Source organism: Chrysochloris asiatica, unplaced genomic scaffold (genome assembly GCF_000296735.1).
Source record: "Chrysochloris asiatica unplaced genomic scaffold, ChrAsi1.0 scaffold00024, whole genome shotgun sequence".
Taxonomy (NCBI): domain Eukaryota; kingdom Metazoa; phylum Chordata; class Mammalia; order Afrosoricida; family Chrysochloridae; genus Chrysochloris; species Chrysochloris asiatica.
The window spans coordinates 22,647,382-22,670,108 of NW_006408542.1; the positions used below are offsets into that span (position 1 = coordinate 22,647,382).

The following is a 22,727-nucleotide window of genomic DNA, read 5'->3' on the forward strand; positions in this document are numbered from 1 at the left end:
GGGTCAGACCAAATGATTTCATGCAGCCAGATGTCCCCCTCCCCCACCCCCTGCTGTATAGGATAACTATGAGTCCTAATCCACTTGATGGCAGTGGGCTTGGTTTGCTTTAGGATTATGAATATTACTGTTGAATATTTCTGTGCACACATTTTTGTTGGTTGTGTTTGTAAGACTAGAATTGTTAAACTATATCTTTTCCTGAATGACTGGACCAATTTATACTTCTACCAGCATTTTGAGTTTCTTTGCTTTCATATCCTCACCAACACTTGTTAGTCTTTTATTTGAGTCATTTGTCTGAGTATGCAGTGGCATCTCAATGGGATTCTAATTTCATTTTCTCCTGGCTATCGATTAAACTGAACATCTTTTTATTCCATTTTTCCATGAACTTTTTGAAGCCCCCTTGTATATGTGCTTGGATATGACACTTCTGCTGATCATATATATGTTGTAAATCTATTCTGCGATTTATTTTTTCACTCACTTAATGATGTCTTTTGGAGGAGCCCTGGTGGCATAGTCAGTTAAGCATTGACCTACTGACCATAAGGTCGGTGGTTCAAATCCACCAGTTGCTCCGCAGGAGAATGATGGGGGCTTTCTGCTCCAGTAACTATGTATAGCCTCGACATCCTTTGGAACAGCTCTACTCTGTCCTGTTTTGTTGCTGTTAAGGGCTATTGAGTTGGGTCTGACTCATGGTGACCCTGTATAGAGTTTCCAAGGAGCGGCTGATGAGTTTGAGTTGCGGACCTTGAGGTCAAGTGCTTATCTTACCGCGCTATGACCCTGTAGGGTCAATATATAAACTGTAATTGACTTGATGGCAGAGGGTGGTGTGGAAAACATTCTTAATTTTACTATGTTGTTGTTGTTTAGTACTCTTGAGTTGGTTCTAGTTCATAGTGACCCTGTGTAGGATTTCTGAAGAACGGTTGGTAGTATTGAACTGCTGACCTTGTGGTTGGCAGTCTGGTGCTTAACCTACAGTGCCACACTGGGGCTCCAATTTTACTGTACTTAGTGTTATCAATTGGGATTTTAAGACAAATTGTTAGACAGCAACTAGGGTACTGCTGCTGCCGTATGCTGATTCATAGCGACACTGTATAGGGTTCAAAGGCTGTGAATCTTTACTGGAGCAGAAAGCCTCTTCCTCCCACGGAGCGGCTGGTGGATTTGAACATGTACCCACTATGCTGCCAGGGCTCCTTGAACAATTATGGTAGCTTATAGAAAATATATTTCTCAATTCAGTAAAATTAAAATTTACACAGGCTTTCTGGCCAAAATTCCATGCTCTTTCTTTGAAATGTTACTTCTGGCATGGCAGGATTTGTTGTTAAATAAAGAGAAACTTTATCTTATGAGTCGGACACATACTTACAATATTTAATTCCACCGCTTGGTGGTGCCACGGGAAACTAGCAATAATAATTTAAAAATCATTCTGAAAGTTTAAACAGTAGGACGTGGCTCTTATCAAAATAAAACATATAAACAATTTTTTAAAAAGATTATAATCTTCTTAAGATATTACAATGGCTGGAAATGCATCCAAGCTCAGTGTTTCACCATAAAAACTCAGACTTGCTCATAGCCAAATAGGAAACTAGTATAGTACAAATGGTTTTTAAATCATGGAAACAATTTCAAGCATTTCAAACTGACAAGATAGCAAACAACTTTGTGTCTATTACCTAGAACTAGTAAATGTTAACATCCTGTCATATCTGCTTTAAAAAATAAATGAAAGAAAGTTCATGCTTTTTTGTTCTCTTCATCCTGTTCACTGGAGGCAACCAATATCCAGAATTTTATGAGTATCCTTCCAGCTACTTTCTGTTTATTAAATACAAGTTCATATGTGTATCAACCACACAAATGTTATTTCATATTTTCAAATGTATATTTTTATATCATAAAGAAGCCAAAACCAAACCTAGTGTCATCAACTGGTTTCCAACTCATAGAGACCCTAGACTATAATTCTTTCTTCTGTGGAGTCACAGGTGGATTTGAACTGCAAACCTTGTGGTTAGCAGTCCAGGGCTTATCCTACAGAGCCATACCAAGGATCCTTTTATACTGTATTGTTAGTTGCTGTTGAGTTGGTTGTAACTCAGAGAACCTATGTATCCTCACACTTGTTATGTTTGATCTCATTGCTGCAGCTACTGTGCCAATCTGTCTTGTTGGATGTCTTCCTCTTCTTCGCTGACACTTACTTTAGCAAGCATATTGTCCTTCTCCAAGGACTGGTCCCTCCAAATAATATGTCCCAGGTATGAGAGACAAGTCCTGCCATCCTAGCTTCTAAGGAACTTCTGGATGTATTTCTTCCAATACAGATTTGTTTGTTCTTCTGGCAGTCCATGGTACTTTCAATATTCTTCTCTAATACCATAACTCAAAGGTATCATTTCTTCTACACGCTTCCTTATTCATTACCTAATTTTCACATGCAGATGAGGTGACGGCTTGCTGCATTGTATTTTTTACACTTAACATGGTGTTTTGCCATCTCATGTTGGTGAATGTATATAGATGTAGTTCATTATTTAGCTGCCATACTATAATTTTTGGTTAACGTATACCTAAATTTATTTATTCATTCCTCTACCAATATTACATCTGAAAGTTGCAATTAATGCAATCCCTAGAACAATACCTAACATGTCTTTGATATATTTTTTAATGAGTAGTGGTGGACTTTTAATTATTATTTTTTAAAATGTTTTATTGTGTATTGTATGATAGTTTACATAGGGGAACATCAGTTTTACATTCATTCCATCATACATCATTTCATTGCCATAGTTATCATCCTGTCCATGCATCATCGGACTTTTAATTCTTGCAAAAGGGACATAAAATATCTTATTTTTTTAACTTAACTTCCCAGCTACTTGCCAGTAACGTCCAGTCTATTCTGCACGCGTGGCGGTGTCATTCTTTTCCCCCAATCTGCTGAAAAAGGCTCTTGTCTGATGTAGTTTGCAAATGCGGGCAGGAGTGGGTAGAAAATACAAAAAACAATATAAAGATTTGCAAGGTCAGAAGCAGGAGAGGGTACAAATTTGGGAAAGTCTGAGAGTGCAGGCATGTCCTGTGCCATCTTATCGGGATAACGAGATAGTGGAATGGAATATACAGGTCTGTCTTTTCATCCAGGTTCTGTAACCATCAAACGCCAGCGGTTGCCATAGGAACCAGTAGGGGCGGCAGCTAGAATTCTTGATGCGCTAAGAATGTTTCTTCTTCCGGTCCTTAGCTCCTCTCAACCACCGCCCCTCTCTTTCGTCCCCCGCCCATTCCGTGGTTGCTCATCCTTCTTCCTCCTCCGATTCTTTCTCTGTTCCATGTCGCCATCTTGGACCACGCACCAAGATGGCGCCCCCTGGCCTCAGAGTCAGAGCCGAGGCAGTCAGTGAAACTGCGCGCGCACGTGCTGGGGCGTAAGAGGGCGGGGTGGCTAAGTCAAGACGTCGCCCCACCCCCGGCAGTCGCTCCGCCCCGGCCCACTCCCCTTTCCTCCCACCCGGCGAACCCGGAAGTGGAGGAGGAGGCGCGGTGGCTGTCGCTGTGGCAGAGCTGGCGGACGCTGGTGGAGCCGTACCCGGGAGCGTGTCTGGGGCTGGGGTCCGGGGGCGGGGCTGAGCGGCCTGGGCCGCCTGGCCTGGACGGGGCGGGGGAGGCCATGGCCTCAGCAGAGTTGCAGGGGAAGTACCAGAAGCTGGCCCAGGAGTACTCGAAGGTACCCATCGTGGGCGGGGAGTAGGGGGTCCCCGGCCCTACGGCCTCGGGTTGCCTTGACAGCGACTAGGGACGGAGGGGGAAGCGGTGGGTGCAAGCGTGCGCTCTCCTCTGTTTTCGCTGGCCTCCATTACCTTATCTCCACCTGCAGCTCCCTGGGGGAAAGGGCCGGGCGGTGTCTTGGTTGGTGTTCATTTCTGCGGAATGAAGCCGGGAGTTTGATTCTTCCCTTTCACTGAACAAGTAGGCTTTGAACTGGGATGTCAGAAATCCTGTCTCTGTTGCTGGCCAGGAGGAGCAGGGAAAGGTGAAGACCACCTCCTTCCCTCGCTACTTCCTCTTTTCCCAGCCTAGTGATGGGAACATCAACCTTTCTCTCATCCCATGAGGGTGATATGATTTATTTCCCCCTGTCCCTTACATCATTTCGGGAGGGTAAATAAGGGGTCATACATGTAAATTGCTTCACCAGGGAAGGGAAGGGTGCTTTGACAAGATATCGGAATGGTTTTGAAAGCTTGAGAGCTAGGGCTGTGTCCTTTTCTTTTTTCTTTGATCACCTAGATTGGGGCAAAGCACAGCAGAATTAAGTAAATTAGAGAGATCTGCCCCATTGTGTTTATGACCTCAATTTTTTAAATGCTGGAACCCCTTTCCTTGGAAAAAGGCAGTGCTGCTTCTGGGTAGGGTGTTTCTGCTTTATGGATACTGTAATGAACCTGTAAATCAGATTGTACATAGGTGGAAATCGGTTCAGGAGCCATTAACTCTAGAATTCACAATTATTTTGGCATTCATGGAGGCAGTGGGGAAGAGTCAGCCCCTTGTTTACACTTTGGAGAAACAGACACTTTTAAAAATTTTATTTAATGATTTCATTCAACTAACCTAATAAGCAGCAAAGTAAAATGAAACATTCCCTGGAGGTAAAACAAAAGAAAATGTGTAACTAAACAGACACACTTTAACCGTTTCACAATCAAATGACTTGAGATCCTGAGCGTACTCCATCAGTGCTACTACTGGCAAAACTTTTTTTGCAGTTCTATTTAAAATTGTGTTAAGAGCCTGTGACAGGTTTTATATACCATCAGGGATGGCACATTTTCATTATTTAAGGGAGGATTTTTGAATTTTTTTTTCCTGCTTCAAAGGCCAGATTATTTGGAACAAATGCACATGATGAAGGGAGTAAGGAGAGGATGGCAGTGTTCAAGCTTGGCTCTCCAGTCTCTGGTTGAAAATGTTTCACGTGTATAATGTAAAGGGACTGATTTTCTTTAAGTAGTCAACAAGATTCCCAAAGATGAAAGTGGAGCCCCCTGCAAATTTTTTGAGCAGCCTCCTAAAATAATAAAAATGGAGAGATTTATCTTTTTGGAAATGTAAACTCATTCCTTCAATAGACATTTGTTATATGATCTTAGTGAGTAGTTGACTTGGGTCTGTTGAATAATAAGGAGCTCACCGTTAGTAGAATATTCTGACATGGAGCATAATTATACAGTATGAGAAGTGTCTTACTGTTCAGTGGGTACCCAGAGGAGACAGGCAAGTAAGGGTAGAAGTTACTCAGATTGAGAGTAGGGAAGAGGAAGGGAGAAAATGATAGCATTCCAGGCAAAGGGAGCATCTTATGAAAGAGTTTAAAGCTACATGGCCAGAACTGGTAAGATGAGGTTGGAGAGGTTATTCAGACCAAGCATACAGAATTGTGAATGTCATATAAGACATTTGAACTTTATCTGTTGAATAGTATGGCAACTTCAAGGGTTTTTGAGTACAGTAACGATAATTTCTTTAAAATTAAAAAAAAATTTTTTATTGTGAATTATTTGATAGTTTACATGGGAGAACATTAATTTTACATTAATTCTATGGTATATCGTTTCATTGCCATGGTTACAATTCCCTCCATGCATCATCAACCAACTAAAGGATATATACTACAAGCGATAATTGCTTTTTAGGAAGGATACTGGTATATGGATGATGGGTTGGAATAGGGAAAGACCATGGATTGGAAGAGAAGACCAAACAAGAAGCTGTTGAACTAGAGTACTGTAGGCTTAGATGGAGTTAGAGACTGTTGGTCTGGAGAGATGGGGCTAGATGCAAGACTTGTGGTTTAAAAATCACTTTGTTACTTTGTAGTCATACTTCTTTTTCAGTGCCTGCTTTGTGTATGTGTTCATTGAAAGCTCTAAAGAGATATAAAAACATTTGTCCTTGTATTTCATACGTTCTGTGGAGCACTGTTATTAATTGGATGTGGTGAGTTAGGGAAGAGCCAAAGTTGACTGTGAAGTTATGAGGTGAGACAATGTGAGTACCACTGACAGAATGAGGGTTGACAGGCAGGAGAGCTGGTTTGGAGCCAAAGGGTTGCATTAGAGATTAGAGGGAGTTGTAGAATTTAGGGTTGGAAGACAAAATGATCTTACTCACGTAGTTAGAGCTGTCAGCTAAGACTTTTGGAACAATCCGCATAAAGATGATAGTTGAACTCTGAGAGTTATTCAAAGAGAACACTTTGGTAGAAAGTGGGGACTTGCCAGTGAGTAGAATGTGACAGGAGATGCTAAGGGGACTAGAAGGTTCTGCCAGATTCGGCTGGGGGGGGGGAGGCTTTTCATTTGAGCAAGGTCATTTTTTATTATTTTGATTGCAATGTGGGGGAGATTTTAGAACACCCAAGAGAACACAGACCAGTTAAAAGGTTTCATGTGCCTATTGAAAAAAAATCCACTGGTAACGAGCAGATTCCAGCTCAGAGTTACTCTATAGGACAGAGTAGAGTTGCCTCACATGCTGTAAATCTTTATGGAAGCAGACTGCCACATTTCTCCCACGGAGCAGCTAGGTTCAAACTGCTGACCTTTCTGTTAGCAGCCCAGTGCTTAACCTACTGCCCTACATGGGCTTTTCATTCTAAGCAATTTCTAGATCAAAACCTTTGCTGATTCCTGTCAATTCTAAACATTTTCTAAATAAAATCTATGCCACCTCCAGCCCTTTGTCTACTGAATGACCTTTCTAGCAGAAAGAGGGGGTCTGTTACCTTTTTACTATCAGGGGGCATAAATTGTGGGCTGATGTTGAAATCCAGTTACATCTTTCTTTTGCCTTATTTAGGTTATAAAGTAACAAAAACTCGCCCTCATCTGTAGAAAGTCGTTTATGTATCAGTAGAGCTAATCACGATAAACAAAGGACACTTGCAGATTCTACTCATTCTTCTTTAATGTAGAATTCAGGAAAGGGCCCATGACTTGTTTAAGAACTTTGGTCTTAATCATGTTTTTCTCTGAGAAGGAACAAAAGAGTCTCCCATAAAGGAAATTGAGAGTCTAATTAGATCAAAAGGCGAACCATGAGTCCATGGTAGATGAGAATTCAGAGGCAGACAGAGTGCTGAAAACGTGAAGACTATCGAAGGGTCAGTAAGTGGAGATCTAAGACCCTGGTGATCTGGGCAATTGAGCAGTCTTTAGAAGCTTTAAAAATTAGGAGTAGGGGAGTTTGTAGAGACTGGTTTTCAGAGGTTTGTGGAGCTGATAAGTGATAAATGTAAGTGAAAAACAGGAAGCCCCTCAAAGAGATGGATTTGCACAGTGGCTACAACAATGGGTTCAAACAGATCAAAGATTGTGAGGATGACGCAGGACTGGCAGTATTTAGTCCTTTTTTACAGAGGGTTGCTATAAGTCAGAACTGACTTGATGGTATCTAATAGTAACAGACTTAATGTCATTGAGACATGAGGTAAAGCTAATTGCTACATTGTACATTAAGATTCAAAGACCATTTCTTGCTTGGCATTCTCTCCATAGCCTGCTCTGTTTCGAATGTCCTGGTATGTCTTGTTAAGGAGAAGAGAGGCTGAAAGTTCTCAGTTCTGGCTCATTTGATTTCAGCCTGCCTTCTTTGCAGGAGCTCCTGCACTCTTGTATGTTTGTCAAGTTTCAAGTTACAAGGGCCTTCCCATTATTTGTCCTACCCTGCCTGGGTCAGTGGTTCTCAAAGTGCTGTCCCTGGACCAGCATCATCAGCATCATTTGGGAATGGGTTAGAAATGCAAACTCTTAGGCCTCACGTGAGTCTGAAACTGGGTTGAGCCCCAGCCATCTGTCATGTAACAAATGTCTCCAGTTATTCAGTGGCCATTGAAGTTTGAGAATCATTGCTCACAGTGAGGGTGTCAGCTTCAGTATTGTAGTTTGTGTTCCAATAAAGAATCTTTTAAAGCTCTTTTTGAGTCAGTGGGAAAGCCAAACATCTTATTTCTTTAACAACTAATTTTGCCATTGGTGTTTTCTTTCAATTACTTTTGGAAACTGTTTTAGACTTGCAAGCTTAGTACAGAGCTACTGGTACTGGAAAAGCATCAGTTTTGATTTTTGTGTTTACTTTTCATAATGGGGGCTGAAGATAGCTAATTAATCACCCCCTTCCATAGCAGAAATAAACTCCAGGTTGGTTTATAATCAAGTATCAGCTTTTCAAAACCTATGATTCAAAAACCTGGTAGAGGGTACAGTAGTAAAGTGGAGTTGATAAACAGCTTTGGGTCCAGAGTTGAGAGAACTTTCTGTGACAATGGAGGTGTTCATATCTGTACTGTTAGTAGGGTAGCCACTGAGAATTTGAAATGTAGCTAGTGCCTCTGAGGAGTTGAATCTTAAAATGTATTTAATTTAAAATAATTTAGATTAGAATTCCTCATAATCACATGTGACTGTTCGTTACCATAATGCATAGTGCTATAGCAGTCCCGTGCATATCCTATAGCACCATATCTAGGACGTCTAGCTTAGACCCTAGATCATTCAGTGTCCACTTGACTCCCATGAAGCTATTGTGAACTGGTTCCATAGGCCTGGGCTGGGGCCCGAGATTTTGCTGCCAGCTGTCTGCAGACCACATTTTGCAAGGCCCTCGAAAGACAGGTCCTCTTTATCCAGTCACAAATTTGGCAGTTCCAGCCCACAAACCACTTCTCAGAAACCCTGTATGGTATCATTATGAATCAGAACTGACTGGATGGCGCTTCACAGCGACAACATCCAGTCACAAATAGGGCAGCTGAACTGCAAAGGTTAAGGGTAGAAGTTTTGTCCTAGTGAATTTACTCGTCCAGGAGGAACAGGAACAGGAGAAAGGGTTCCACCTGAAGACAAGTCTGAGAGGGGATGCTTCCTTCTGCCTCACTAACAAAATATTCCCAGCCCTGCAGATACTGTATCCCACCTCCTGGAGGAGGAGCAAGTAAGGAGGTAAAGAGAGCGACTGAATGGTCTTTCCAGATCTTTAAGCCCATTGCCATCCAGTCAGTGCCAACTCATACGGATTTTATAGGACAGAGTAGAGCTGCCCTGTAGGAGTTCCAAGACTGGCGCTGTAGAATAAGCACAGGACTGCAAATCCCAGGCTGGCAGTTCAAACCTACCATCTGCTCTTTGGAAACCTTGTATAGATAGGGTCACTATGAATCAGAATCAACTTGATGTCACTTATCAACAACAATCTTTATGGATAGGAGTATGGTGACTCTGGAGTGCAAACCACAAGGTTGGCACTTTGAGCCCACCAGCTGCTCCACAGGAGGAAGATGAAGCTTTCTTCTCCTGCAAGTTAGTATCGCCTTGGAAACCCTATACAGGGTTGTTAGGAGTCAGAACGGACTTGATGACTTGTAACAGCAGTTTTTATGGAAGCATATTGCCACATCTTTTACATGGAGTGGCTGGTAGGTTCAAACCACCAACCTTTGAGTTAGCAGCCCGACCCGTAACTACCGGGGCACCTTTGAATACTTCACAATACTGGTTGTTGTTTAGAGCAACTGGTGAGTTTGAACTGCCGACCTTGTGGTTTGCAGTCTGGTGCTGATCCTACAGCATCACACCAAGACCGACTTTAGGGAGCGAGTTAATTAATTGTTTGATCAAATATAGCAGGCTAATTTTTAAGTTGATGATTTTGTGTGGCTTGCGAATGATGTTATAAATTTTGGCAGAGAAGAGGCTACCCACCCTTGACCTTCAGTGAACTAAAAGAGGGCCAAAGGATTATCCAGGCTGAGGTTGCTGAAATGGGCCCACAGATGATTTTTGCCGCCAATATGACATGCAGGATTTTGTGCTTATGTGCTTAAATGCATTTTTTTTTTTCTTAAGCGGAACAGGCCCTTAATTTACTAATCTCGAGGGGCTGTGGTATTGTTGATGTTGTTGTTATGTGCCGTGGATTCAGTTCCAACTCATAGCGACCCTGTACAGGGTTTTCCGAGGCTGTAAATCTTTATGGAAGCAGAAAGCCTTGTCTTTCTCCCACAGTGCAGCTGGTAGTTTCAAACTGCTGACCTTGCGGTTTGCAGCCCAATTCTTAACCACTATGCTACCAGAGCTCCTTAGGACCTCTGGTATTAGACGAGATTAAATTCAAGGTTCCAGGCTAACCCTAACCCTTCAATAACAGGAGAGTTAACTTGAGAGCTGGCAGGTTGAGTAACCTAATGATAGAGCTAGGATCAACACACATTAACTGATTTTGTCTGCGTGGAGGAGTATGCTTTGTTACTTGGGAATTAATCCGTCTACAGTTTCACCTGTGGTTTAAGTCCGTTATGAGTGATACAAGCTTCCCTGAAGATACACTCTGGTAGCATAGTGTTATGAATCGGGCTGCTAATCTCACGGTCAGCCGTTCGAAACTACCAGCTGTTTTGCGAGAGAAAGATAAGGCTTTCTGCTCCCATAATGATTTATAGCCTCGGAAACCTTGTACAGGGTCACTATGAGTTGGAATCGACGCCACGGCACATAACAACAACAACAAGGATACACTGGAGTCCTGGTGTGGCACTGTTGGTTAATGCGCCAGACCACAAAGCCGTTTGAATTGCAAGGTTGGCAGTTCAAGCTCACCACCTCCTTCTCGGAAACCCTATACAGTGTTGCTGTTGGTCGGAACCGACTCAATGGCACTAAACAACAGCAACAAAAATACACTGAATTGTGACCCTCTTGAAAAGCTGTACTCTGAGAGCACTTCAAAGTAGAGCATCACAGAGAGAATCAGAGCAGATCACTGAAATGGTGAGTGGTAGAAGGTTCAGCTCAGAGCCTTCCTGGATCGTGAAATTCAGTGCTTTTTTAAAAAAGAGTTGACAGTGCTGTCTAGAATGATACTAGAGTTTTCTTCATCTATGGGCAAAGTAAGGCTTACTGTAAGGTAAGAAAGCCCTCGCATCCCAGCCACAGGAGGAATGAATATGTTGAACAGTCTCGATTTTAACGTATTTTCCCAGCTGATTTAATGGTTGAGTGGGCTATGTTTTATTAATGATGCCCCCTGAAACCTTCAGGCGATTGCTGAGATTATTAACAAACTGTATGGATGAGAATTTTAAAACAATTTTTCTGTAGAATTTCTTCTTTTGGAATTCTGCAAATGGCCCTTAGAGCAAAGCAAGCTTGTTCTGGGACAGCACACTCCCTGGAAGGTAGCGGTGGAAGGAACACGGTGGTGTTTGCAGCTAGACACACCTAGGTGGGTTTGAATCCTAGCTTCACCTCTTTCTGATAGACCTTGAGCAAATTTCTTTTATCTCTGAAGCTAAGTTTATTTCTTTTACTTCTGTCAAATGAATTGCTTTAAGACTTGAAGCAACAGGTTTTTGACATGACTTAAGAAAACGAAACCATTGCACCTTGAGCTTTTAAAAATTAAGCAACATAACTTTATCCCATCAGTGAAGCCCAGAATTAGAGTTTACAGATGAGGCTAGGGTTGGTGGTTTTGCACACCTTATTTTGTAATGAAGAAAAACTGTACATTTAAAGGTTTTTTTGATAAGGCTATAAAATATGTATAAATGTTTAAGTGTCCATTGCATGAAAGCAGCAATGTCGAGTGGTTCTGACGGAAGATTGTTGAGGATTAGATGAGGTGTGGTTCACCGTTCTTTCCCCACAGACCCTCCTAATACTTGGTGAAGTGACCTATGGTAATAAATCACGAATCCTAGGTCAATTATTCTAACACGAATTATCAGAGTGAGAGCGGTTCTAGTTGGTTTACCTCTCCTCTTCTTAGAGGAAGCTTTGTGATGGGCCCAACTGAGGCTGGGCTGGTTCAGAATCAAAGTTGTATATAATACAAGGCAGGACCCTCGCCATTAGAGAGTTAGGCGTAGGACTTTTGAGGATTCCTGGTGTCCATTAGGTTTAAAGAAGAGTTTTGAAAAGGGTCCATTAAAATAACGACATTAGCTGTTAAGTTTATTGTGTAATGCACTGTTGGCGCTGTGGGTTAATGCGCCAGACTGCAAAGCCATTTGAATTGCAAGGTTGGAGGTTCAAGCTCACCAGCCGCTCCTCGGAAACCCTATCCAGGGTCGCTATGGATCAGAACCAACTCGATGGCACTTAACAACAACACTGTTGTTAACTACCTTTATATACAGGGTTGAATATGGTTAAAAAACTAAAAATACATTGACTAAGTTACTATCTCTAGCATTGATATTTCATTGTAGGTGGGTGATATGAGAAAATACAGTGTAAAGTCTCATGAAATTTAGTTGACAGATGGAAGATGAGTACAGAAATCATTTTAGTTGACATAGATTAGTAAATGTAAGTTACTGCTTTGGCATAAGGTTAAAACTGGACAGTTTAATGACAGATGGCCTACAACTAGTATGTGTCATTAGCACTGAGGACAAGCTCACTGTGGACCATAGGGGTGCTTAGGAAAGGTGTGTGGAGGAAGTGGGACCAGAAGTGGAAAGTAGTTTCCTGAAAGAACAGATGAGATTTGTTTGGTCAGGAGGAGGAAGAACTATGCTTTCAAAGTCAAGATAAAGCTCATCAGAAGATTACAGGATACGAAACAACAGATTTAAAAGGACCAAGAGGGCTTCAGAATTGTCATTGAGAGGGTCGCTATGAGTAGAGATTGACTCATTTGAAACAGATTATTTCTGTATGAACGGACCTGAAGGGCCTGGTGCACAGCTGCTGCAAATAGGCAGTCTTCCTTCTGGAGAGTTTTTCTGTTGTAATAGAGATTGGTCTAATGGAGTCCTGGTGTGGGGCTGTAAAATAAGCACTAGATGATAAGGTTGGAGGTTCAAACCCACCAGCGCTTCTCAGAGACCCTATGGGGTCGCTGTAAGTTGGAAACGACTGGATAGCACTTAATGACAATAGAGATTTCAGGAGCCTTGATGGCACAGTGGGTTTTACCTTGGACTGCTAACTGCAAAGTTGGCAGTTCAAACCCACCAGCTGGTAGCCCCACAGGAGAAGAATGAGGCAGTCTGCTTCGGTAAAGATTTTGAGCCTCAGAAACCCTGTGAAGCAGCTCTCCTCTGTCCTACAGGGTTACTGTGAGTCGGAATCCACTTGCCAGTGGAGGGATTTTAATGGCGACTTCAGGTTATTTGTTTCTCAGTTACATTCATGTGCCTTGGAGTTTCCACACTTGTCTCCTAGAGGTACTAGTGACCATCTGGTGATCCTGTATCGATACCGTTTCTAAAACAAACACTGCACTTGCCTCCCCACTGGGGTGACTGCTGCTGAGGAGAAAGATAGATCCTAAAATAACACACTGATGACAGCAGTGCCAGCATCGGGCAGGCTGCTCATTCAGCATTCAGTAATGTAGTAAACATGGCCACAATGATGCTGAAGAGCAAGAAAATGTCAAATGTCACCGAGTATAATTACAGTGGCAGTGTGGTGTGTTATCATCAGCATCATCTTGTACCTACTAAATCATAGAAATATATTTTAGAGAAATACTATGAAAAGATCTGTTCATGTTTGAGTTGTTAATCAGTTTAGGAAATAATATATATCAGAGGGGAAATTCAAGTAATTAAAATAATTATAATTAAAGATTAAATTCTGAACAGCAGTAATTTGGAAGTTTTGGCTATTTTAACAAATTGGACTTGTTCAGTTCACTTTAAGTAGTCTGAAGTGTACTTTAGAAATGATAGACAAGGTTATTTTTTTAAATTTTGGTCCTACAGGAAATGATCAATTCAGCAGACTTTAAGCTTCACCCCTAGTTCTTAGAGCAGTCATTAAACAAAAGCCATGGAAACACCCAAGCTCATTGCTGTCAAATTTGTTCTGCCTTCTGGTAACCCTATTGGACAGAGTAGAGCTGCTCCATTGGGTTGGCTGTAAGCTTTACAGAAGCAGAGCACTAAACTGACATAGCACCACTGGATAGGTCTCAACTGCCAGGTTTTAGGTTAGTATTTACACTACCCAGGGACCTCTTAAAGCAGTCGCCAAGTCACTGCGGTCAAGTCAATTCTGACTCAGAGCGACTGCGTAAAACTGCTCCATAGGGTTTCCCAGGCTGTACATTTTTGTAAAAGCAGACTGCCATGTCATTCTCCAGTGGAGCAGCTGGTGCCTTCAAACTGCTGACCTTTCAGTTAGCAGTTCAGTGCTTAATACAATGCATCACAAGAGCTCCATGGAAACAGCCAGTAAGAGCTTCTAAATACCGCACAGTGAAGACGAGATTATAGATCAAAATTACGAAAGGGTTATGAAATGACCTAAAGTCTAAAGTATTATTGCTGTCTTTTGTCGCTGTGGACTTGAAAATGTTGAATTCTCTTATCTAGGTGGCACATGATCCAACAGTATGTTGGTGTGGTGCTGTAGGATAAGCGTTGGACTGCTGAGCATAAGGTCAGTGGTTTAAACCCACCAGCCACTCCTCAGAAACCCTGTCCAGGGTAACTATGAATCAGAACAGGTTCAACAGCGCTGGACAACAGCAACAACAATGTTGGCATTGATTTAAAAAAAAATTAGACCACAAGATAATACCATGGACCTGCCAGAATAACAAACAAATCTGTTTTGAAAGAAGTAAGGCAGTTGTGATCCTTCGAAGCAAGGGTGGCGAGACTTTGTCTCTCGTACTTTGGACATGTTGTCAGGAGGGACCAGTCCCTGGAAAAGGACATCATGCTTGGGAAAGTAGAAGGTCAGCAAAAAAAGAGGACGATTCTCAACAAGATGGATTGACACCATGGCTGCAATCATAACAACAATTGTGAATATGGAGCGGGACCAGGGAGCGCCTCAAACACAACAACTTTCTGTTGTACATAGGGTCGCTACAGTCAGAACCAACGTGTGGGCACTTAACAACAGTAACAAATGATAGAAGTTAACTTTAAAGTGGTATTTTTTTCATCCAGACTTCTAGAGCAGGGGCTGCTAACCGTTTTGTGTAAAAGAGCCAGATAGTAAATATTTTAGGGTTGGGGCCATATGGTTTCTGTTGTAATTACTAGGTTCTATCATTATAGCTCAAAAACAGCCATAGAGAAAACATAAATGAATGAGCTTGGCTGTGTTCCAATTTGTTTACAAAAACAGAACAGTCCAAATTTGGTCCGCAGGCCTTAGTTTTCCAATTCCTGTTCTAGAGAATTCAGTGTCTATAAAACTTTTTAAAAAGCTTTTTAAAAAGCTTTTTTAAAAGCAGTGAAGACTAGTGTTCTGGTTAACTTTTGGCATTTTACCTTCTAAATTATGAGATCTCCCCCATATCTTTTATTTAACACAAATTATAATAAATACATCTGATGTCCCTCTGATTCCTTACTTTATGTGAGTTGACAGAGGTTTCTCGTTTGACTTTCATAACAACCTTAGAAGAAAGAAAATAGGGCAGGTGCTTTGACCAATTTTACCGACCAAATGCCTGAGGCTTGTTGTTGCTAAGTGCCATTGAGTCAGTTCCGATTCATAGCTACCCTGTATCGGGTTTCTGTTTAGCGGCTAGTGAGTTTGAACCACTGACCTTGCTGTTCAAACTGACCTTACAGTCTAGTGCTTATTCTACAGCGCCACACCAGGGCTCCATGACTGACTGAGACTTGTTGTTTGTTAAGTACCGTCGAATTGGTTCCAACTCTTAGCAGCCCTGTGTAGGGTTTTCGAGGAGCAGCTCGTTCGTGGGTTTAGACTGTCAACTTCGTGTTCACAGTTCAATGCTGATGATCCTATAGTGCCATACCAGACTGAGGCTTAACAAGGTTTAAAGCTCATATTACCTAGTTAATGGCAGAGACAAGATGTGGGGCTTCTTTCTGTTGTGACAGGGAACTGTAACCTTTTGCTTTCTGAAGCGAGAAGAAGCTTGTCTGTTTTGTCTTTTGCTCTGACATCTATAATAGTCCTGCTTTACTTTTTAGAATGTTAGCTCAATTTTCTGTTGCATTTCAAATGCTTAAATATCCCTACTCTTTTGGCATAGAAAAGGGATTTGAGTTGTGAAGAATAAGAAATAAGATACTTTTTTTAAGCACTTAGTTAAAATTATCCTATTCTTTTACTTTTTCAGAGAAGGACCTGGTCTCTTGTCTCTCCTGAGCACTCAGAATATTGTTCTGTAAACCTTTTGCTCTGGCCACGTGGTGTCTATAGACTTCTACTGACACGCTGTGTTCTTCCTGCTGTGAGCACTTTGCTTTAACTTTATCTTACCAAACCAAGCCAGTGCTCATCCAGGTGCATACATAAAAATTCATCAAGATGTATAATTTTGATTTCTATACTTTAAAGTTATACCTCAACTAAAAAACTGTGGGGGAAAAAAACACCACAAAACCTAAGTCCTACCTCTTCCCCAAAGACATCCTCACTTCTCATTGCTTGCATCCCTTAAATGTGATTTTGTAATGTTGTTGTTAGGTGACATTGAAACAGTTCTGACTCATAGCAATTCTGTGCATTAACAGAACTAAGTCCTGTCCCATACTTCCACTTGTTATGTTTAGGGCACCATATCTGGTCCATCTCCTTGTGGTGGGAGGGTGGGATCTTCTTTTGTGCTGACCCTGTGCTTTACCAGGGGAGTGTGGTGGTTCTATAGGATAAGCACTGGACTGTGAACCATAAGGTCAGTGGTTCGAGCCCACTAGCCACTCCACAGGAGAAAGATGAGGCTTCTGCTCTTGCAAAAATGTACAGCCAACTTGATGACACTTGACAACAACACGTATCAAGCATGTTGTCTTTCTTCAGGAACTGATCCCTCCTGACATACCAAAAGTATGAGAGACAAAGTCTCCCCATCCTCACATCTAAGGAGCATTGTAGCTGTCCTCCTTGTAAGACAGATGTATTTGTTCTGGCAGTTCATGGCACTTTCAATATTCTTCTCCAACATCATAATTCAAATGCATTAATTCTTCTCCAGTCTTCCTTATTCATGTTCAACTTCCACATGCATATGAGGTGTTTGAAAATACCATGGCTTGGGTCAGGCACAGCTAGTCCTCAAATTGACATCTTTGATCTTTTAACATTTAAAAGAGGTCTTTTGCAGCAGATTTTCCTACTGTTAATAGTGTTTTGTTTCTTGACTGCTGTTTCCATGTGCTTTGATTGTGAATCTAGGCAAAATGAAGTCTTTGACAACTTCAGTCTTTTGTGTTTTCTTCTGTGCGAAGAAATCTGGAAGACAGTCAGCTCTCCAACCCATTGGAAGAGATTCGTATTTGTGCCTACTTCAAAGAAAGGTATCCAACAGACTGCAGAAATCATCAAACAATACCATTTATATTACATGCAAGTAAAATTTTGCTGAAGATAATTCAAAACTAGTTGTAGCAGTTCAATATTTTGCCTTCAGTATTGCAAACCAAGGCTTGAGTTTTTCTCCATCAGTTATTTCAGTTTTAGAAATGCTGAGCCTGTTTTTCCCTTGTGTTTTTCTAGCTGTAAGTCTTTGAACATTTTATTATAGTATTTGACTTTGTCTTCTCGAGCTGCCCTTTGAAATTTCCTGTTCAGCTCTTTACTTCCTTATCATTATGCTATTGATTGGTACAGATTTGAGGATTTTTGTTTTCTTTACATTGAGGTACAATCCATACTGAAGGCTATAGTCTTTGAAATCATAAGTATTTGAAGTCCTCTTTGCTTCCAGCAAGCAAGGTTATGTCATCTGCATATCTGAAGTTGTTAATAAGTCCTCTTCCAATTCTGATGCCATGTTCTTCATATAATCCAGTTAGGATTATTTGCTCAGCATAGAGATTGGGTAAGTATGATGAAAGAATACAACCATGGCATACACATTTCCTGATTAAACCATTCAGTTGTTATGTTCAACAAATGCCGCTTGGTCTAGGTATAGGTTCATTATGAGCACAATTAAGTGTTTTGGTATACCAGTTCTTTGCAATGTTATCCAAAGTTTGTCATGATCCAGACAGTCCAGTGCCATAGCATAGTAAAGTATCTTTCTGGTATTGTCTGCTTTCAGCCAAGATCCTTTGGACATCAGCAATGGTATCCTTAGTTCCACGTCCTCTTCTGAATCTGACCTGAATTTCTGAAAGTTCTATATCAGTGTATACTGTTGAAACCATTTTTGAGTTATCTTCAGCAACGTTTTACTTGCATGTGATATTAATGATATTGCTCAATGATTTCCACAGTTTGTTGGATCACTTTTCTTTGGAATGGGCACAAATATGAATCTCTTCCAGTTGGTCAGGTAGTTGTCTTCAAAATTCCTTGGCATAGATGAGTGAGCACCTCCAAGCTTGCATCAATTTGTTGAAACATTTCAGGTTGTGTTCCATCAGTTTTTTCCAGTGCCTTCAGTACAGCTCTGACGTCTTCCTTATGTACCATCAGTTCTAGATCATATGATCTATCTTGAAATGATTGAGCATCTACTAGTTCTTTTTGGTACAGTAACTGTGTATTCTTTCCATCTTCTTATTGGGGCTTTCTGCATAAATCAACATTTTGCCAATAAAATCCTTCAGTATTGAAACTGGAGGCTTGACTTTTTTCTTCTGTTCTTTCAGTTTGAGAAATGCTGAGCCTGTTACTCCCTTTTATTTTTCCAATTCCAGGTCTTTGCACATTTCATTGTAGTATTTGACTTTGTCTTCTTGAGCTTCCCTTTGAAATTTCCTGTTTATCTCTTTTGCTTCCTCATTTCTTTCCATTTGCTTTAGCTTCTCTATGCCGAAAAGCAAGTTTTGGAGTCTTTCTGGCATCCATTTTGGTCTTTTCTTTCTTTCCTGTCTTTTTAATGAGCTTTTACTTTATGTACGATGTTCTTAATATCATTAGTGTCTAATGTATCAAATATGTTCTTGAGATGGTCCCTAAATTTAGGTGGGATCTAGTCAAGGTCATATATTGACTCTCTTGGACTTGTTTTAATTTTCTTCAATTTCAGTCTGAACTTTGCATATGAGCAATTGATGGTTTGTTCGACAGTCGGCCCCTGGCCTTATTTTGATGTTACTGAATTTCTCCATCTTCTCTTCCCATTGTTGTTAAGTGCTGTCCAGTTGGTTCTAACTCATAGTGGTCCTGTCTAAGGTTTCTGAAGAGGGTTTGAACTTCCGACCTTGTGGCTCAAATTGACCTTGTGGTTCAGTGCATTATTCGGCAGTGCCACATCAGGATTTCTCTCTTCCTATGTTGTTGTTGTTGTTAAGTACCGTTGAATCGGTTCCAACTCATAGTGACCCTCTATAGAGCTTCCGAGGAGTGGCTGGTGAGTTTGAACTGTCGACCTTTCGGTTCACACTGACCTTATAGTCCAGTGTTATTTTCCTACAGTGCCACATCAGAACTGCTCTCTTCCCTGGCGGTGGTAATGTGCCATGGAGTTGGTTCCAATTCATAGCGACCCTGTATAGGGTTCCGAGGCTGTAAATCTTTACGGGAGCAGAAAGCCTCACCATTCTCTTGTGGAGCAGCTGGTACTTTCTAACTGCTGACCTTGAGGTTAGCAGCCCAACTCGTAACCACTATGCTGCCAGAGCGCCTTTCTCTTTCCTTGACAGAGTCAATTTGATTTCTGTGTATTCCTTCTGGTGAGATCCATGTGTACAGTCACCTTTTGTATCGTTGAAAAAAGGTATTGCAATGAAAAAGTTCTTAAAGTCTTTGGTCTTGCAAAACGCATCATATAATTTCCAGCCTAATTTCTATCAAGGCCATATTTTCCATCTACTGATCTTTCCTCTTTGTTTCCAACTTTAGTATTTCTATCACCAGTAATTACCAACACATCTTAATTGCATGCTTGATCAATTACAAACTAAAGAAGTTGATAGAATTTTTCACTTTCATCATCAATGACTTTAGTAATTGGTACATAAATTTGAAATAGTGGTATTATTAACTGGTCTTCCTTGTAGGCATATGAATTTATCCTACCACAGACAGCATTGTACTTAAGCTAGATCTTGAAATGACATTTTTTAAGATTAGTGCAACACCATTCCTCTTCAATTTATCCTTACCGGAGTAGTAAACCATGAGTCATCCAATTCAGAATTGCCAGTACCTGTTTATTTCAGCTCACCAGTGCCTAGTTTATCATCTTTATGCTTTCCATTCATTTTTTACAACATCCAGTTTTCCTAGATTCAGATGTCTTGCGTTCCATTTTCCTATTATTAATGGATGTTTGCAGCTCTTTCCATATCAGCAGATGAAGGTCCTGAAAGTTTTGCTTTGTAACTCTTGTCTGCTTGCTGCTTGCAACTCTTTCCTAGTCATATTTTAAGGACCCTCCAACCTGAGAGGCTCATCTTGTGGCACTACATTTGACAGTGTTCCCCTGCCATTCATAAGGTTTTCAGTGATCAGACATTCAGAACTGGTTCACCTCTTCTTCTTCCTAGTCTATGTGGACTAGAAGCTCAGCTGAAACCTATCCACCGTGGGTTGACTCTGCTGGTAGTTAAAATACTGGCAGCATAACTTCCAGCATCACAGCAACACACAAGCCATCACAGTATGACAAACTGACAGACAAGTGCTGGAGCTTTGTAAAACAGTAGTCAGTATAAAGGCATTGGCATTGTGACACAGCTCAAGACTCCTGGGTCTGAATCTCAGTGTTTACTTCATTTCTCTGTGCCTCAGCTTCCTCATCTGTAAAACAGATATCATTATAGTACTTACCCAGAGAGTTGTGAGGACTCGATGAGGTAATACATGTAAAGCATTTAGGACGGTGCCTGGTGTCTAATGCACATTCACGTGTTAGCAGCTATTATTATTCTTAAGTTGAGCCTGTTCTCGCTTGTATCGTATACTTTTATCAGCTGAAGCCTGATGACAGACTTACTATCCCTGAGACCACTGTTGCTGCTGGTATTTCCATGTCAATATTAGGCACAAGGTCTCATTGAGCCCCTCATGATATTGCCTATATAATTCTGACTTGATAATTTATCCACTTGTTTGTATTTACAAATGAATGGTATGCCTGAATTTCAAGTACAATGGTACATTCAGTGCTTCATTATTATATTAGTAGTGAGTTTTTACTTAAGGAGGTAACTTGGTTTCCCAGAAAGAATGATGGGCTGGAAGTCAGGAGATGTGGATTTTAATCCCACTTTTCCCACTGATTAGTTGATTAGTTTTATGTCTTTGGGTAGATGTTTCCCCATCTGAAAAGTGGCAGAATTATATTTACTATTCTCTTTGGAGCTACTATTTTTTTTCATTCTCATGTATATGTGAAAAGATAGTGTAGTAATTCTTGTAGAGCAATGATCATTGATTTCCTTACTTGTGAATGCTTTATATTGAAACTTGAATTACTGCTTCCTCTGTTTCAGCTGCGGGCTCAGAATCAGGTCCTAAAAAAAGGCGTGGTGGATGAACAAGCAAATTCTGCTGCTTTAAAGGTATGCAACAGGGTACTTGTGTTGTACGGGCTAAAGTTCATGTGTGGGATGCTCCACACAGGGAATTCAGCCAGTTTTCTGGGTTAAAGTCCCGAATCTGACACTTATTCACCAAGAGCAGCAAAAGGTAAGGTATTTTTTATGTATATTTAATATTGCTAAGGGATGAATGTAATGTACTTTGACTGCCTTAGCTAAAAAATGACCAAAAATAGTGTTATTTAACTTGATTTGATGCATTTCGCCTATACTTCAAGGACTTTATTTAGATAAATTCATCTAGATTAAAGGGATTTCTTAATCTATCTTCATCATTAGTTGAAGCTCTCTGAAGAGACTGTTTCATAGTCATATTTATATCATATTTATATTAGCACGTAGTTGTTGTGGGATGCTGAGTTGGTTGCAACTCACAGATACCACATTTAGGGTTTTCTACAAGTGACTTTCGTTATTTGAAGGATTCTCAGGGCCAATTACTGAATGATGAAGAAAGCATCAAGAGAAGATGGAAGTAATACACAGTCATTGTACCAAAAGGAAATGCTTAATGTTCAACCGTTTCAAGAGATAGCATATGATCAACAGCCAATGATCCTGAAGGAGGCAGTCCAAGGTGCATTGAAGGAATTGGCAAAGAACAAGGCAACAGGAACAGATGGAATAAAAATGGAAATATTTCAAGAGAGTTAGGCACTCACTCATCTCTGCCAAGAAATTTGGAAGACACCTATCTGGCCGACTAATTGGAAGAGATCCATATTTGTGCCCATTCCAAAGAGGTGACTGGACAGAATGCTGAAATCATCAGACAATCTATTTGATATCCCATGTGAGTAAAGTTTCACTCAAGGTAATGCAGAAATGGCTGCAAGCAAACATTAACAGACATTCCAGAGGTTCAAGCCAGATTCAGAAGAGGCCATGGAACGAGGGATATCGTTGCTGAAGTGCAATGGATCTTGGCTGAAAGCAGAGAATACCAGAAAGATGTTTACCTGTGCTTTATTGACTACGCAAAGTCTTTCAGTTGTGTGGATCATGACAAGCTATGGACAACACTGCAAAGTATGGGTATTCCAGAACACTTAATTGTGCTCTTGAGGATCTGTACATGGACCAAGAGTCAGTTCAAACAGATGGGAACACTTAATAGTTTAAAATTAAGAAATGGTGTACGACAGGGTTGTATTCTTTCACCATACTTATTCATCCTGTATGCTGAGCA

At 40.9% G+C, this 22,727-nt stretch overlaps 1 protein-coding gene across 3 annotated transcripts in view; it reads left to right on the forward strand.

Annotated features, from left to right (window-relative positions):
• The first annotated feature begins 3,538 nt into the window (after positions 1-3,538).
• PPP1R21 (protein phosphatase 1, regulatory subunit 21) overlaps positions 3,539-22,727 on the forward strand; it is a 113,973-nt gene continuing 94,784 nt past the window's right edge. For all 3 annotated transcript variants that reach the window (XM_006839438.1, XM_006839436.1, XM_006839437.1), the window contains exons 1-2: positions 3,539-3,763; positions 21,431-21,499. In XM_006839438.1, the coding sequence (XP_006839501.1) occupies positions 3,707-3,763; positions 21,431-21,499 (126 nt within the window). In that variant the 5' untranslated portion in view covers positions 3,539-3,706. The remainder of the gene's footprint in view (positions 3,764-21,430; positions 21,500-22,727) is intronic.